This window comes from Sciurus carolinensis, chromosome 6, assembly GCF_902686445.1.
Source record: "Sciurus carolinensis chromosome 6, mSciCar1.2, whole genome shotgun sequence".
Taxonomy (NCBI): Eukaryota; Metazoa; Chordata; class Mammalia; order Rodentia; family Sciuridae; genus Sciurus; species Sciurus carolinensis.
In genome coordinates, this window is record NC_062218.1 from 7,441,044 (window position 1) to 7,457,274 (window position 16,231).

General features: G+C 48.1%; 1 protein-coding gene across 1 annotated transcript in view; it reads right to left on the reverse strand.

Annotated features, from left to right (window-relative positions):
- Sema5a (semaphorin 5A) overlaps positions 1–16,231 on the reverse strand; it is a 443,089-nt gene that overhangs the window by 66,250 nt on the left and 360,608 nt on the right. The window contains 2 exon segments of the mRNA XM_047556570.1: positions 593–774; positions 9,259–9,376. Of these exon segments, the coding sequence (XP_047412526.1) occupies positions 593–774; positions 9,259–9,376 (300 nt within the window).

Consider the following 16,231-nt stretch of genomic DNA (forward strand, 5'->3'; position numbering starts at 1 on the left):
CTGATTGCACATGTTGCAGGATCACAGGGGTCATGCAGTCATACATGTACATGAGGTAATAATGTCTGTTTCACTCTACTATCCTTCCTACCCCTATACCCCTTCCCCTCCCTTCACTCCCCTCTACCTAATATGAAGGAACTATTCTTCCCTAGTGCCTCCCCCTTATTTTGAATTAGCTTCAGTGTATCAGAGAAAACATTCAGTCTTAGATTTTTGGGGTTTGGTTAATTTTGCTTAGCATGATATTTTCCAACTCCATCCATTTATCAGCAAATGCCAGAATTTCATTCTTTAAAGCTGAGTAATACTCCGTTGTATATATATATCACAGTTTCTTTATCCATTCATCTGTTTAAGGACACCCAGGTGGTTCCATATTTTAGCTGTGGTGAGTTGAGCTGCTGTAAACACTGATGTGGCTGCGTCACTGTAGTGTTGATTTTAAGTCCTTTGGGTAGCAAGTGTGATTTTTAAGAGGTGGGTGTCCCCTGTCTTTTTGCCCCTTTGTCTCCTAGAGAAGGAGTATATTAGGGATGATTTACCGAAGACCCGGACGCCCAAGTACATCAGAGCGCTCTGGGGGACACACCTGGAGCAGTTGGCGATCTCCATGCTGGGGCCCTCGCACTGCCAGCCACCACACTGGGGGGCCGGGCTGTCACAGGAACGGGACCGGCAGAGGCAGGATCCCACGGCGCTCCCATCCGTGTGCGTGCAGGGTGTCCATGGAGACCATGGGCCAAAGTGCCCATCCACGGTGAGATTCCTGGTCTAGGAGGCAGAGAGAAGTGAGGCGTCAGCAGGGGTTAAAGTTGCAAGCAGGACAGAGTGGCCCTGAAAGAGCTGGGGACATCAGAACCCCTGGGAGCATTCCCAAAACTACAGGGATGTTGGTGACCACAGGGGTCAAGCAGCAGGGATCACTGGTGGAGGATGAGAGGGGGGAGGGGACAGAGGAAAGAGCAGAGGAAGAAGAAGGAAAAACAAGGGGAAGGGAGGAGGAGGAAGGGACGGAGGAGCGACGGAGGCCCCTGACTTGGCGATCGGTTTGGGCACAGTCATCCTCTGATGTGGGAAATCCAAGGGGCAAGAGTAATGAGAGTGAAAAATCACAGAGGTACAAACCTGCTGCGCGCTTCCGACATTTTTTAGGTGGAATTTGGTGAAGTCGTCATGTAAACACACCCGGCTCCGAGGGCACCTCTAACCGGCAAGGGAGGATTCACCATCCCGTGGGCAACGGGAGCCCCAGCAGCCTGGGAGGCCTCTCCCAGTCCAGCCCGCGCTGACCACCCTCTGGGGCTCTGTAAGCCAGTGGGGGCTCCACCTGTATCACCACCATGTGCAAAATCCCAGGTGGGTCACGGCCTGGGAGATGGTCCTGAGCGGGGGACCCTGAAGTGTCTGGGATCTGGGGAGGCCCCTAAGGTGAGGGAGGTTCAGGGGAAGGAGCTGGCCAGGGCTGCTGAGACCGAGAGCATCAGGGCTGCCAAGCGCTGAGGCTCCCACGATTGCCCACCCGGAGAGCTTGCCCATCCTACGGCCCCTGTGGGTCCATCTGCAGCTCCTGCTTGGACAGAGACCATGGTGCTGCTCAACGTGGCATGCCACACTGACTCTAATGACCAAGTGGACAGATTATCCTGGTGAAGCGGCAAGGTTCTGCTGTTTGGGATTCTCCATATTCTTTTCCCACCCTTTTAATGGCCTTGAAGCTTTTGCCCCGTGCAGAGGACTCCTGCATACACACACAAAGGGTCTGCAGTTACTCCCCCTGTGACGTAAGCAGACCTGTGCTAACAAGTACTCATGTGCCCTAACATTCAGACCCCTGCCCGACCCATAAACAGTGCCATTATTGCTTGTAAAAAGCATCAGTGGCTCAATCACAGAACTGGCATCCAGTAATGATGGTGACCAGACAGAACATTCATACAATGTTCACACAGTACAGGTCCTTAGTAGTTTGGCTCTGCATCCCAGCCATTACTGTCCTGAGTGTGCTGTCAGCGACAGGGTGAAGTGTGCCCTGGACAGCCCTGCAGAGCTAGCTCTTCTCTACTGCAGGGCCCACAGGGTGCTCTGCACACTGGGAGTGAGATTGACCACACCACACAGCTGCCCAAGACAGTTCTATTTTGGCTTCACAAACAGTAAGGTCCCAGTGTGCCTCCCCGGAAGCATGCAAAGGAGGCCCAAGCTCAGACAAGACCAGATCTGGTCTCCAAGGAACTCCGTTCTCAAGGGTCCACAAATCTTCGCCTTCTCTATCTGCCTCTAGCTTGGAGGTATCTTGCTGGGAGGGAAACTGATGGAAAGGGTTCTTACTAGGGATAAAAAGACTAAGGGGAGCTCCTACTGTTTGGGGAACTTTCACACTGAGAACACTTTACAGCTTGTTCTTAATTGTGGACAGTTGGGCTCATTGGATTTGTACAGGAATATCCGGTGTTTCCTGCTGAGCTAGCTACTGGCGAATGGGTGGACAGCAGCAAGAAGGAATTTCAGAGCACAGGGCAGGACAGAGCCAGGCGGGTCACATGGGGCTGCGGTGTGTGTGACTTAGGGGCAGGTGACCACCCTTCCTAACAATCCCTAACACATTTATCAAACAATGTGTGACAGTTCATCCAAAGTGATGTAGAAAACCAGAGTTTAAAAAGAGGCGAATTTAAAATAGGACAAAGTGCAAATGTGACCAGAGTAGCCTAATTACATTAAATATCAATATTCATGTAGTTTATCACATCATCTGGACCTTAAAATTGTACATAAAATGCCTCTTCCTCCCTTGAGAGCCTGTTTTTGTGGATCAGACTCCAATCTAGCCAGGTTGGGAGAAGAAACACAGAAGCTTCCAGAAGATGACTTCATTGTCAGGAAAGAGAGTCCCATGAACTACGAACCTGAAACTAATCCAGCTTCATGACAGAGAGGGGTACCAAGGACGACAAATCTAGGGACAAAGAACTTGTCCTTGTCAGGGTCCTGGCAAGAAACAGAAGTCACAGGCCAGGGTAATGTGAAGAATTAGACGAGGCACCAAGAGCCAGGCATGTGCTAGACTAAGTGAACCTCCAGGGGTTGCTGATGACCAACCAGGTAGGAAGCTGTGCCCAGCCTGAGTGCTGCGGCGGGGTGCGAGGTGTCCCCATGAGCTCCTCTGTCAATGCCGGAACGTTCAGAGGTGGGATGATTAGAGCAAGAGGGCTGTACCCTGAGCGTCCATCCTAGCCTGAATGCACTGATCTGGGGTGACCACAGGCTGGTGGGGCGTGGCTAGAGGAGGTAGGTCTTTGGGAGCATGCTCTGGAAGGGTTATCTTCGCTGCAGCCCCTGGCCACTCTCTACTTCCTGGCTGCCATGAAGGAGCACCAGTCCTCCACCACACTCTTGTGACAGGTTCTGCTTCGGCTCGGGCCCAGAGCAATGGACTTGGCCAACCAAAGGCTAAACCTCTGGAACTATGAGCAAAATAAACTTTTCTTTCTGTAAGTTGTCCTTGGCAGCTATTTTGATCACAGTGATAAAAAGCCGATTAACACATTAAGCTTGCAGATGATGAGAGGGTGAATAGGGTTGCTGCTGCCCAGTGAGGGTTGAGGCCTGGACAGGGGCTGCTCTACTGGTCCTGGAGGCATGGACCCCCGTGAGAGGCGCAGTCCTAAACTGAAGAGCAAGAAGGGAGTTCACCCGCTGTTGGCTCTGCCTGCTGAGTCCCCAGTGGCTCCTCACTTGGCTCCTGCCAGGTCCAAGGACAGACATGAAATCCAAATCTGGCCAACAAGACTCAAAGAGAAAGCAGGAGGCCTCCAGAAATCACCTTCCTCCAATAAGAGGAGGAAACTCTTCTCCTTCCCACTTTGGACACCGGCATGAAGGGTGTGATATTTAGCACGTCTGTCACCACTCTGAGGGAGGAGAAGGTTTGAGGAATCAGACCTGGACACCCAGTGTCCTCCCCAAATGGGGGACAGAATCAGACCTGAAAATGTCACCTCCTGATATGGCAGGATGAAAACTGTCCTCACTAAGGAAGGTCCTGCCCACAGAGAACTCGATTGCTGTTAGGCATATGGAATCCTACTGAATACAGTCCACTTACACTACATTTACAGAAAAAAATGAAGATCCCAAGAAGTTTTTTAACTTGTCAACAACTACACAAGTAGTGATCTAGAGGAGTAGTTAGGAATGGTGGGGTTCCCTTTTCCCCACTTCAGGGTTTTTCAATACTGGGACTAGTGACATTGGGCTAGATAGTTCTTCGTTGCAGAGTGATACCGTTTGGATCTGGATGTTCCCCTGAAAGCTCGTGTATTAGGTAATGTAACAATGGCCAGAGGAGAAGTGATCGCACTGTAAGGGCTATAACCCCCTGGATGGATCAGCCAATCTGATGGATTAATAATTTGAAAGGACTGCTGGGTGGAACTATATAGGCAGGTGGCATGGCTGGAGGAAGAAGTAGCGGTAGTACTAGGTGCATGACTTCAGGGATTCTATCTTTTCTCCTCGTCCTCCTCCACCTCTAACTCCTCCTCCTCCTTTTTTTTTTTTTTTTTTTCCCTCTCTCTCTTCCCTTGTTTCCGGCTGCCATGAGCTAACAGCTTTCTTTCACCATGTTGTTCCGCCTCATCTCAGGCCCAGGGCAGTGGACTTAGTCAACCATGGCCTGGACCTCTGAACCATGAACCAAAACAAGCCTTTCCTCCTCTAAGTTGTCCTTGCCAGATGTTTTAGTCACAGCCATGAACAACTGAGTAGCACACAGAGGTGGGGGTCTGCCCTAAGCAGTGCAGAATGACTTGATCTTCAGTGACATTCCTGGTTTCCACTCACTAGATGCCAGTGGCACATCACCCTCAGTTACGACAGCCCAAAGTGTCACCAAGCATGGTTAGATGGCCCAGGGAAATGATCTTCCCCTACTCCTCACCCAGAAGCAATGCCTGGATATTCTTTGAGTTGTTTTTTTTGTTTTGTTTTGTTTTGTTTTTTTACCTTCAGGTTTAAAACCTTCAGGGTTTTAGGGAAAGAGATGCTATAAATGTGCCTTTTCCGAGTATATGTCTGGACAAAGGATGAGCCAATAAGAATGACATAGGAGGAGAGAGGAAGACCTTGAAATAAATGACAATGACCCAAGAGGGATGAGGCAAATAGAGCAGCACAGTGATCCTCGTAAAGCACTGGGAAGGGAAGGAGCCGCACCACACGCAGCATCCGCAGGAGCACACAGTGAATGCAACTCTGCAAGATAAGAACGTGGCTTGAGGTCTGTCAGGACGCGGGTAGCTGTGGCCTTCAGGGCAATATTCAACCCAAGGCCTTTGCAGTTGGTCCCATTACATTTAGGAATAAAGAGAACTTACAATCCACAGAGAACCATGCGGAGTACAGGAGGACCCTCTGCCCTGCATTAAGTCAGGCGATTGTGTTGACTTTGACCCTCTTAGTTTGAGAATCTGCCTAGGATATAGAACTATGAAGAGTGGGGTAGTTCTGGAGCTTTGCTTTTCCTAATAAATAGGTACTAAGTGTGTGTGTGTGTGTGTGGGTGTGTGTATGTGTGTTTTCCTTAGCTTTCCTTAAACAGACATAAGAAATAAAGCTATTTGGGATGGGGACATAGATCAATGGGAAAGCACTTGCCCACCATGCACAAGGTCCTGGGTTTGGTCCCTAGCCCTTGGGGGTGGAATAAAGTTATCTAGAATAAATTCTCTGTAGTTGTGATTCTTCCACGTTTCTTTCAAGTGACTCTTTATTGGGGATATGTGCTTTATACAATTGTATATTAAATCTGAAAGCATAATAAAACACATACCAGGGTTCATTTGTTTAGTATGTGCCAAGCACTAGTCTGTACACATATTAACTATCTCACTCTTCACCACATTCGGTATCTGCATCCCAATGTAGAGCTAAGACTTAGGTGGGATAAGCAGTGTGCTCTGTCACTCTGGTTCTACAAGGTCTAAGAATTAGGACAAACAAGCTAAATGTATACCCTATGATCTCAGCCAGGTCATTTTTTAATATAATCCTTTAGATCTTTCTCTGGTGAGCGTCTCAAAGAAATAAAATTTACATCATCACACACTCCCCATTGTGCAATAGCTAATTCCCTTTCACCCAGGAAATAACAAACTGCCAATTGCCACAAAAGGATGATCCAATTCTTGCTAAGCATAACCTAATCCTAAGTTTGATTCATCATTAATATTCGAATGCTTCATTCTCAACTTACCAAGGTGTAGACTTTTTGGTGAGTACAGAGGTACTTGCAGTACCCTTTGGATTCTTACTGTACTCTAACCTGTACTCTCTTATGGTTAAATTGAAGTTTCATATTTTCTATTTGAATGTCTTTTCAGAATTTGTGTATCTTCCTTTATTTATTGTCAGAGTTTCTTGTACCTTCTGCCACAGATTGCAGCAAAAAAGGATATTGGACCTGTTCCTCAGGAAGGCTCATCCCATGTTACGATGTCAGTTGAATACCATCTCAAGTCCAGCTCTACAAATGGATCACACAGACAGCACCCGGAGGAGAGCCACCCTGGAGTGCTGTGCTCCCTGGTAGTACTGGTGAGCAGGGAACCTCATTCAATACCGAGTCCCTGTTCCTTGATTAACTAAATGGGAGCAACACTGCCTATCCCGGGGGTACCATGAGCATTGATGAGGTAAGCCCTACAAAGTGGCTTCACGTGACCCCAGCCATAAACTTAACCTTGGTTCCCCATTCCTTCTCTGATAGTTGGTTTCATACAAAATTCAGAAACAGTGTCTTGCTTGCTCTCCAAGCATAACATGCAGGGTGATGACTGGGTTACTAGTCCATGTATGAGCCACTGCTTTGGGGAGGTACTAAGAACTGGAAATGGTGTTTTCCTCAGATTAGGGAATGTCAGAAATACTGGATTTGAATCCTGCTTTTTTTTTTTTTTTTTTTCTCAATGACCACTTTGGAGAAAACCTTTAGACTCCAGTCTATGGTGCTGCCTCTAATGGAGGGTTTAAGGTTTGATCACTGCTAATGTCCCCTTTCACCTACAGATGTTAATTAGGAAGGGGCCGGAGCAAAACCCTGTTCCTGGGAGACCCACAGGTATCCATTTGATCCATGAATTTTTCCATGCAGGATTAAAACATTTAAAGCAGTGGTATACTTCACAACCAATGGCAAATCAGAAATGAAGAATATAGTAATTTTAGTCAGTAAATTAGGTCTTTCTTCCATTTCATTAAAAAAAAAATAAAAATCCTGGAACAAAATTTTTAATGACTTTCAAAAATACATAAGCCTGCTCTATCTACATTGATGCCAATAATTTTCACCTAACTTATCCTTTTGTAAGAGATTTTTAGACAATGATATATAAAGAGTAGTAATTTACTTATTATTTATTACCTAGTATTAGTATTACAACCAATAATAATAATAATAATAAGATAGTACTTCCTATTTTCTATATGGTAGCATATATAAATAAAAATATACTTTTGTTTTGCCAAAATGACAGAATTTATTGCCAACTGTTGGCTTCCTGGCATATTTCAACTACCCAAAGCACATCTTGATAAGTTACGAAGTCCACTGTGTAAGAGGATAGGGAAATGGTTGGGTATAGTGAAATCACCTCAAACCAGAAGACACGTGTGCCGTGGCACTTGGTCAGAAATTATACCTCAGCTCTATTTTCAAAGCACCAGGCAAGTCCATCTGTGTTTAAGAGACAGTATCCTCTCATTAGCAGGAAGCAACTCTCAGGTCACTGAAATACTGGATCCCTCTATTTTTCTTTTGTGCTGTAAAATATCCAAGACACACATTTGCCCAAGCCCAGGGCGTGAGTGTGCATTTCCCATTACATCATCAGCACATCTTGAATACTCACTGGAAGAAGCAGAGGCCTGAGGCCGGGGATGTTATTGGTTGAGAACTGCAGCTCTCTTCTGCCTTTTCTACCACCAAGATGCAGAGTCAAAGACCTGCAAGAAGATGTTCTAAAGGACCTGTCTGCACCTGGGAGCTATATTTCAGGTAGGACACATTATGGGTTTATCTTCTGCAAAGAATCAAAGGGGACCACCTTTGTGCTCTTGGTGCTGTTCAGAAGCCGGAAGGAACTGAGCACAAACAGTGGCCTTTTTCTAGCCTTTTTCAAGAGCGATGGCTCTTACTCTACAAAGACCAGGAGTGGTATCACTAAAGCAGCCGAGAGCTTGACCTTGTTGGCTTTCAGAGTCTGGGTGTGGCAGCACAGGCCCACAGGACCTTTCTGGAAGCCTCCCCAGCCCACACCATGTCTGCAGAAGGATGCCTTCTTCCCTTTGGGGGTCCACTTCCTGACCTTGGGGTTCAGGAGCACAGGGTTCAGATGGCGGAGGGGAAGCAAGCGGCTGCACAGATGTGCGTGGCGTTCCAGGGGATTGGGGAAAAGCAAGGACTTGAGCAACTGATGTGGCACCTCCCTGCACCCTTGTCCTGCCAGAGCTGGCAGGCTGAGACCTGCAGCTACGCCAGGACAAGGTGACTTCGCGGTTGTCAAACACAGGGGAGCTCCAGCTGCCGCTCTTGTGCTCTGAGAATGGAAGAATGAATTTGAGATTACTGGGTGGAGAGTTTCAAAGGAAAGAAAAAAGTAAAGAAGTTCCTCCAAGTGAGGACCCGGACCAACTAGATGAGCAAAGGGAAGAGTGGAATTTGCTTTTCTTGGATTCAGGGCCTGGCCGTGAATAACAGGCACATCTCTCATCCCTCAGGCTGCAGCGTGGGAACGTGCACGAGGCTGCTTCTCCCAGGCCTTCTCGTGACCCGGAGCAGATTCTACTAGTTGGTCCCCCTTGGGGTCAATATCCTTTAGTTTACTCTTTTCAAATCTTCGCTGATGCTGACTTCTGAAATTACAGCCCCCAGGGGAAAGTCCTGGTGTGGAAGCTCCCATTTTATCAGTGCTACAAAGGGGCAGAAGAGCCCACCCCAAGCTGCGGGGGAAAATTCCAAGACTCAGCCACAGTGTGATCCATGAGCAAACCAGCACTGCTTTCTCCTAAGATGTCTGCACGCAGAAGCATGTGGCAGCAATCGGTGTCCCTCCTGCAAGCCAAGAGCTGCGAGTTCAGAAAACACACCCCGACTTGCAAGAATGCTTCCCTCCCGAAGGGTGCACGCTGGGGAGTGTGGGTGAGGGGTCCGGAGGCCGTGCCCAGGCGGTTCCCGGGCTGGGCGGGGTGGGCACCTACCGGGCAGGCGGACAGGCTCTGCTCCCACTGTGTCATGCTCAGGCTGTCCTCGAGACTCGTGCATCTCTTCATCACCACGTCCCAGCCACAGTAAGGGTCCTGGGCTCCCATGCAGGTGCTGGAATCACAGAGCGAAGGTCAGCAGGAAGGCAGTGTGCTGGGGGCCCGTCCCCCGGAGGGGGCGCCCCCATGGGGAGCGTTTGCTCAGTCTGCACAACGTAGCTGTCTGACGTTCTAGTATCTAACACTACAGCACTTACGTTGACAGAGATGCGTGCATTTTATCTAGCCTACGGGACAGGTGACTCCAGGTGCTTATGAGCGCGTGATGGCGTCACGAGCTGAGCTAAGGTGAACACTTTGCAGAGCTCAGAGACAAAACAGTTATGGCCACCGTCAGTACCACCACCGCCACTGTGACCATCACGAACATCTGCTTCGTGACAGGCACCATTTATTGAACACACGTGAAGGTACGAACTGCCAGAGAACCAGTGCATTACGTGGACATGAGCCTTGGGCAGGCAGACACTCACACTTTCTCTTTACCACCATCATCACTACCAGCAACGGCACCACAGGCACCACAGAAGCCATCACCACTCACTAGTGAGATAACTGAGGCGCAGACGATTTGAGAAACTACCCCAGGGACAAGCACGGACTTGGAAAGTGGTTCAGTGTGGCTAGTTCAAATTCAAGGCAAGGGGGACACCTTCCTTCTGAGTACCAGAACATGTGTTCCAACTTGCACGTACATGGTACTGTCACGAAGTTGCACTAAAATACTGCACATATTCTATCCCAAGTTGCAGATGGTGACTGCTTTATACACAGCATGCATCCTTAGAGGAGCATGGTCCCTACATCACAAATAAAAGAGGTAAAGGGGGGAGGGGGAGAAACACAGATGACAGTGAGGAGTGACACAGGAAGTGAAGCCCCACAGCGGCACTGTCCTTGTCACAGAGGGAGGACACCACTTACAGCAAGGGAGGACGTTAGAGGGCTACCAGGGTTAAGAGTCACAGCTCAACCATCAAGCAGCAGGCAGGGAGGAGTGTAGTATCAAGTCGCTAAGATCAGTAACACAAAATAGTCACAGCACATCCAACGCCATGACCCCATGTGAGGCACGGCTCTGGGGACTGACCCGCATCAGGTCGTTCCAACCCCACAACAGCTTTCTGAGTACACTGCCTCGATTAGAAACAGCATTCGCTTCCATTTTATTTTGTTTTACATTTGTTTATTTATTTATTTTAGCAAAAGGAAGCTCAGCGGCCGGGCGTGGGGGGTCCCAGCAGCTCGGGAGGCTGAGACAAGAGGATGCAGGGTTCAAAGCCAGCCTCAGCAAGACAGACACTAAGCAGCTCAGTGAGACCCTGTCTCTACGTGCAATACAAAGTAGGCTGGGGATGTGGCTCAGTGGTCGAGTGACCCTGAGTTCAACCCCCAGTACCCGCACCACCGCCCCCACAAAAAAATAGGAAGGAAGCTCAGCTTTTTAATTCGGGGACTTGCAGGTCCTGCTTGCTGAGGCACTGAGCTCACCTCCTCTGCCTCGCTCCAGGTCAGTCCCTGTTCGGCTGCAGTGAGCGCCACTCCATTTTAACACAGGCTTGAAAGCATGGGAAGGCCAACTTCAGAATCGCAGAGAGGACACACTTTTACAGTGGGGACAGCAAGAGACACCCCGTCTTATGTAATACCATGACTCGCTAAGTCCTTAGGCCATGATTAAGGAGACGGGATGAGGGAGGTAGGAATAACTTATGGTTTCCTTTTCTGTCCAAAACAGACACCATCTGTTTAACACGCAGATTTATTACAGAGATGTGAACATCTGCTTCTGAAAGTGTCTAGTTTTTAAATTTCAGAGATATAATTTCTAATAACTTAATTAAAATTCATTTCTATAATCAGTTCCAGTGAATAGAATTTACCTGTATTCCTATTATAAAAAAATGTCCAAAATTTCTTAATGTCAAGACCTACAAATTGTTTAATAACATCATCCCCTGGGGACAGGGACGTGATGACAAAGCATCATAACTACACAGGATGTGAGAAGTGTGCCTTCCTGAACTGGTAGTGAGGATGGGAGTCAGCGAATCCTCCCCGGATGACTGCATGTACAGATGTTCCTCTGTAGGAAAATGCCCAGAGGAAGTTTCTGGAAATCTGCAGACACCTCAAGTGGCCTGTGAGACAGACCTGAGTGGGCCCCTGACCTGCCTGCTCTGACCTCACCTGGCTGTGACATGGAGCCTGGACCTCGGAAGGTCCTGGCGTGGAGCCACCCCAGAGTGACGTGCTCACGTTTGCAGCTCCTAAGGAGAAGTCAGAGGGCATCTCCTCTGACAGAAGGGCAGCGAGTCTCAGGGCAGCGCCCTGCACATGGACCATCTTTATGTGGTTAAAGAGCCGCACTCAGGGAAGCATCCGGAGGGGAGCATTCTATAGATGCCCTGCCTTTCTCCAGGTCTCCCCTGTAAAGCCACCTGGGGACCTGAAACAGGGCCACCTAGGTCCAGGGAGGGAGCACAAGCTTTCACATCATAGTTCTCCGGTAACCACCCCTTTCTTCCTCTTATGCTCACCGCTCTGCAAGCTCTTAGCATTGCACTTACCCCTTTAAACAGCAGAGCCTCTACCCAGGCAAACTGCAAGTTCATAGGGACACCATGGAGCAAGAGACACGACTTGTTCCTGTGAAGTATTTTATACCACAGGCAAACTTCTGATGAGCTCTCCCTTTATTCTAAATTGTACTTGAAAAACAAATCATCATGCGTTTTTAGTTTTGGAAGCTGGGTCTCTTCAAGAGACCACACGGAAAATCATGGGTTTCCCATTAACGTAGCCATCATGAAAGGGGACTTCCTTTATCCTACTTTGAAAATATTTTTCTTCATGTGATGAATGGTTTTAATAAAAATTCTAGCTAGATTCAACCATTTTCCCATTGTTACATATATAATAGTATTACTTTGTATCCCACGATTATATAAATTATATTTTGTCAACATTCAAAAAATTTTTCCATTAATTTGCTAAGAACCTTACACTATTCTCATTTTATGTATTGCCCTGGTATTTGAAAGAATCTGGATTCAGAGAACAATGTCAGTCTGAATTCAAAGGTTTAATGTGAAAACTCATTTATTAAGTATGTTTTAGAGTTAAATGTACTTAGAGGTAGGTCCTAAACATATAAGTCCTGCCTTATTTATTTTAAATTACACATATTAATGGATAATATGAAGTTCAACAAATGTATACATTGTGAAATGTTTAAATCAGATTAAACATGTCTATCTCCTCAAACATTTATCATTTGTTTATGTTGAAAACTTTCAAAATCCTTCCTTTTAGCTTTTTTTCAGGGGGAGGGGTACTGGGAATTGAACTCAGGGGGACCAGACCACTGAGACACATCCCCAGCTCTATTTTTGTAATTTATTTACAGACAGGGTCTACACTGAGTTGCTCAGTACCTCGCTTTTGCTGAGGCTGGCTTTGAACTCGCAGTCTTCCTGTCTCAGCCTCCCGAACTTCTGGGATTACAGGCATGAGCCTCCACACCTGGTGTCCTTCTAGCTTTCTGAAATGTACCATTCATTACTGTTATCTAGGTCACCTTGCTGTGCGGCAGCACACCTGAAGGAGTTACTCCTATCTAATGGCAACTTAATAGCCACTGGTCAACCTTTCCCCATCCCCCACTCCCTCTCTAGTCTCCCCAACCACAGAATTCTACTACTCTACTCTCAACTTCTAGGAGATTAACACCTTTAGATCTAACGTATGAGTGAGATCATGTGGTGCTTATCTTTCTGAGTCTGGCTTCTTTCAGTTAGCACAAAGATCTCTAGTCCCATTCATGTTATCCTGAGTTACAGAATTTCATCATTTTTCCTGGCTGAATAGTATTCCCCTGTATTTATATACCACATTTTCTTTGTCCATTCATAAATTGGTGGGCACTTAGGTTATTTCCTTTGCTAAGTTTTTTGTGAATAGTGTTGCAATAAACAGGAGTGCAGATATCAAGCAGTGAATTTCAGTACTTTTAAATTATTAAAACTGTTCACCTTTGGCTTGCCATAAATAACATTGATAAACACAAGGAAAATTTTTCAAATTTCAATTTGTTTTTAATATTAAACTGAACTCATACAAACTAAAAAGAGGTCTACTGTATGACTCAGCTGTAGCACCTCTGCATACCCATTCAAAAAAAGTGAAATCAGCATGCCACAGATATACCTGCTTGCCTATGTTTATGGTAGCACTATTCACAATAGTTAATATACGGGATCAAACTAGGGGCCCATCCATGGATGAATGCATAAAGAAAATATGGTATATAAACACAACAGAACACTATTTAGTCACAGAGAAAAATGAAATCCTGCCTTTTGAAGCAGAACGGTTGGAACTGAAGGACACTGTATCAGGTGGAAAAGACAGACACAGACAGACAATGCCACATGTCCTCTCTCTGTGGAGGCTGAAAAGCAAGTCACCTGACTATGGAACAGGGACCACTCGAGTTGAGAAGAGGCCTGGGGAGAGGGGAAAGGGAGGCTGGGATCCTTCAGTGCACGGTCCGCATTTACTGACATATCACACTGAACCCCATTCATATGTACAGTTAATATATGTCAATAAAATTTTTAAAAGTAGGAAAAATAAAGAAAACACATCAAATCTGATGAGCATAAATTTCACAGTGAATAATTTGGGAAAGTGAAAAAAGTGATGATTTAAGAAGTGAAAAAAGTGAACGTTTGAAATAAGCAAATCCCAAGGGCTTTCTGGAGTCCGGGAGCTGCCGTCAAGCTGGACGCCAGCTCTAGTTGCTGACTCGCTGCGGACAGTCTGCTTCACCCTCACCATGCAGGGTCCCCGGCTCTCTGGGCCTCCCTCGGGCTTCAGTCAGGGCAAACTTCTCCCTGAAATAAACATTGGATCTTTCTGGAAAGGCCAAGTCTGCCCCTAAGAGGAAGCTCTCCACAAAGGGCAGCCTCATCAGAGGCCCAGAACCTGCACAAAGTGGGGACGGGGGAAGATCAGTGGCCCAGCACCAGCCTCCCCTGCTCAGAGATGTGCAAGTAAGTCACCGGCTTGATGATCAGAAAAAGCCGCGTCCCAGGGCCGGGGAAGGAAAGATCGGGGGGAAGACCCGCGTTTGGCGTCTACCGTCTCCACCGCGAGACACGGGGATGAGCAGCACCTCCAGGTCCACCCTCCATCGGCCCCTCTTCCCCAGCCAATCAAGGTAAAACCATTTCTTCTTCACCCCATCAGTTCCTCAAGAGAAACCCCCAGGAGAGAGGGCTTGGGGTCAGGAGTCCCACCTGCAGGGGGCAAAAGGGGTCAGGCGCTGCATCTTGACCTTCACCTAAAATCTCAAAGGAAGTAAGTCCCGCGGGAAGGAATCCACTCCCCTCAATCCAGCCAACTTTACAGTTTGCCCACAACAGAGCAGCCGAGGCTCAGAGAGAAAGAATCCTCCCTGGAGCACAGCCAGGGCCAGGGGAAGGGCGTCCAGCGTCGGCGCCGAAGACTCGCCAGCCCCAGTGACGGCCGCACAGGTGAGCGCCGGGCCCGCGCGCCTGGCACTGCCAGCCCCATCCGTGCCTGCACCTGCCGCTCTGCCAGGCACGGACACGTGTACCCGAGATGGGAGCCACTGAAGACCCACTGGTGGACGCTGCGGCCACCGCAGGAGGTCGTGCTGCCGTCACTCTCCAGACCCATGACGGGTGACAGGAGGCTCTGCCGGACTGTTAACAGTGCATCCGCCAGGAGACGAGAGTCTGGGGAACGTCTTAACAGGCAGCACGGAATCGGGCCCAGGGTCCCAGCACTTCTCCGACAGCGGGGAGTTCTTCAAAGGCAGGAGAGCAACCTCCCCACAGGCCCGGGTGCCTCTGGTTTGGTCCCACGGTGACAGTGGGCAACGCGGGTCAGCACGTGGACAAGAGCTTCCTGCTTTTTAATTTCTTAATTGGGTTTTATTCCGTTTCAGTTTTAGTTTTTGCGTTTGATTTTGGCTTACGTCTGGGACAGAGGGGGATGTCGAGTCCGACCTTCCTCAGAGTGTGCAGAGTGAGAGGGACCAAAGGCCAGGACAGCCCACAGGACGCCCATGACCACACTTGGAGAGTCAGGCAGGGAAGGAACACCTTCCTGAAATCCTTCTGTGCGGACCTGCTCTGTACGCTCCACCAGTGACTCTGGTAACGCACCAGAGACTGGGCCAGAGACTGGGGACACCCTCAGAGACCCTGAGCAACTCGCACACGTCACACACCAGGCCCAGTGCCCGCCCAGGATCAACCTCAAGCCAAAGCTTTTTATCTTTCCATATGCAAAAATGTTTTGCAAACACAGGGGAATGGCCATTTCCTTGATTTATTAATTCATGGAATTACGCAGCTAATAAAACCTTCAGGAGGGGCTCAGGTGCTGCGCCTAGGAACACTCAGGTATAGGGCTCTGGTGCCATGAAAGCCGGCGGCCCCAGCTTTCCCACGGAGACGCTGCCAGAGCTTTAGCAAACACAGGAAGCCTGAGGAGTAGATACTAAACCACGAAGCCCTTTCACCGTGAGCTCATTGATCCTTTCTCAACTGAAGTAAAACAGGTAATTATACCCGTTTACAAACTTTATCCAACCAGTAGTTTAGAGCTCAGGTGGCCATTTAGAGACCAGGAACACACTTTTTTCAAAAAACCCAGCAGAAGAGGAACCCAAGCCTGCTGGTGGGGCAAGGCACTCCTAAGGAAAGCCAAAAGCCCCTGGGAAAGGAACTGGCCCCTGGGATTTTGAGTCCACCATCCTGCTCTAGAAGCTTATTCCACACTGTAACAATAATGTGATTTCTTTAAAATATGACAAAGGAGAAGAAAAAGTCCCCCCATAACCCAGAGGTGCGGGGACGAGCCTGGGCGTTGCTCC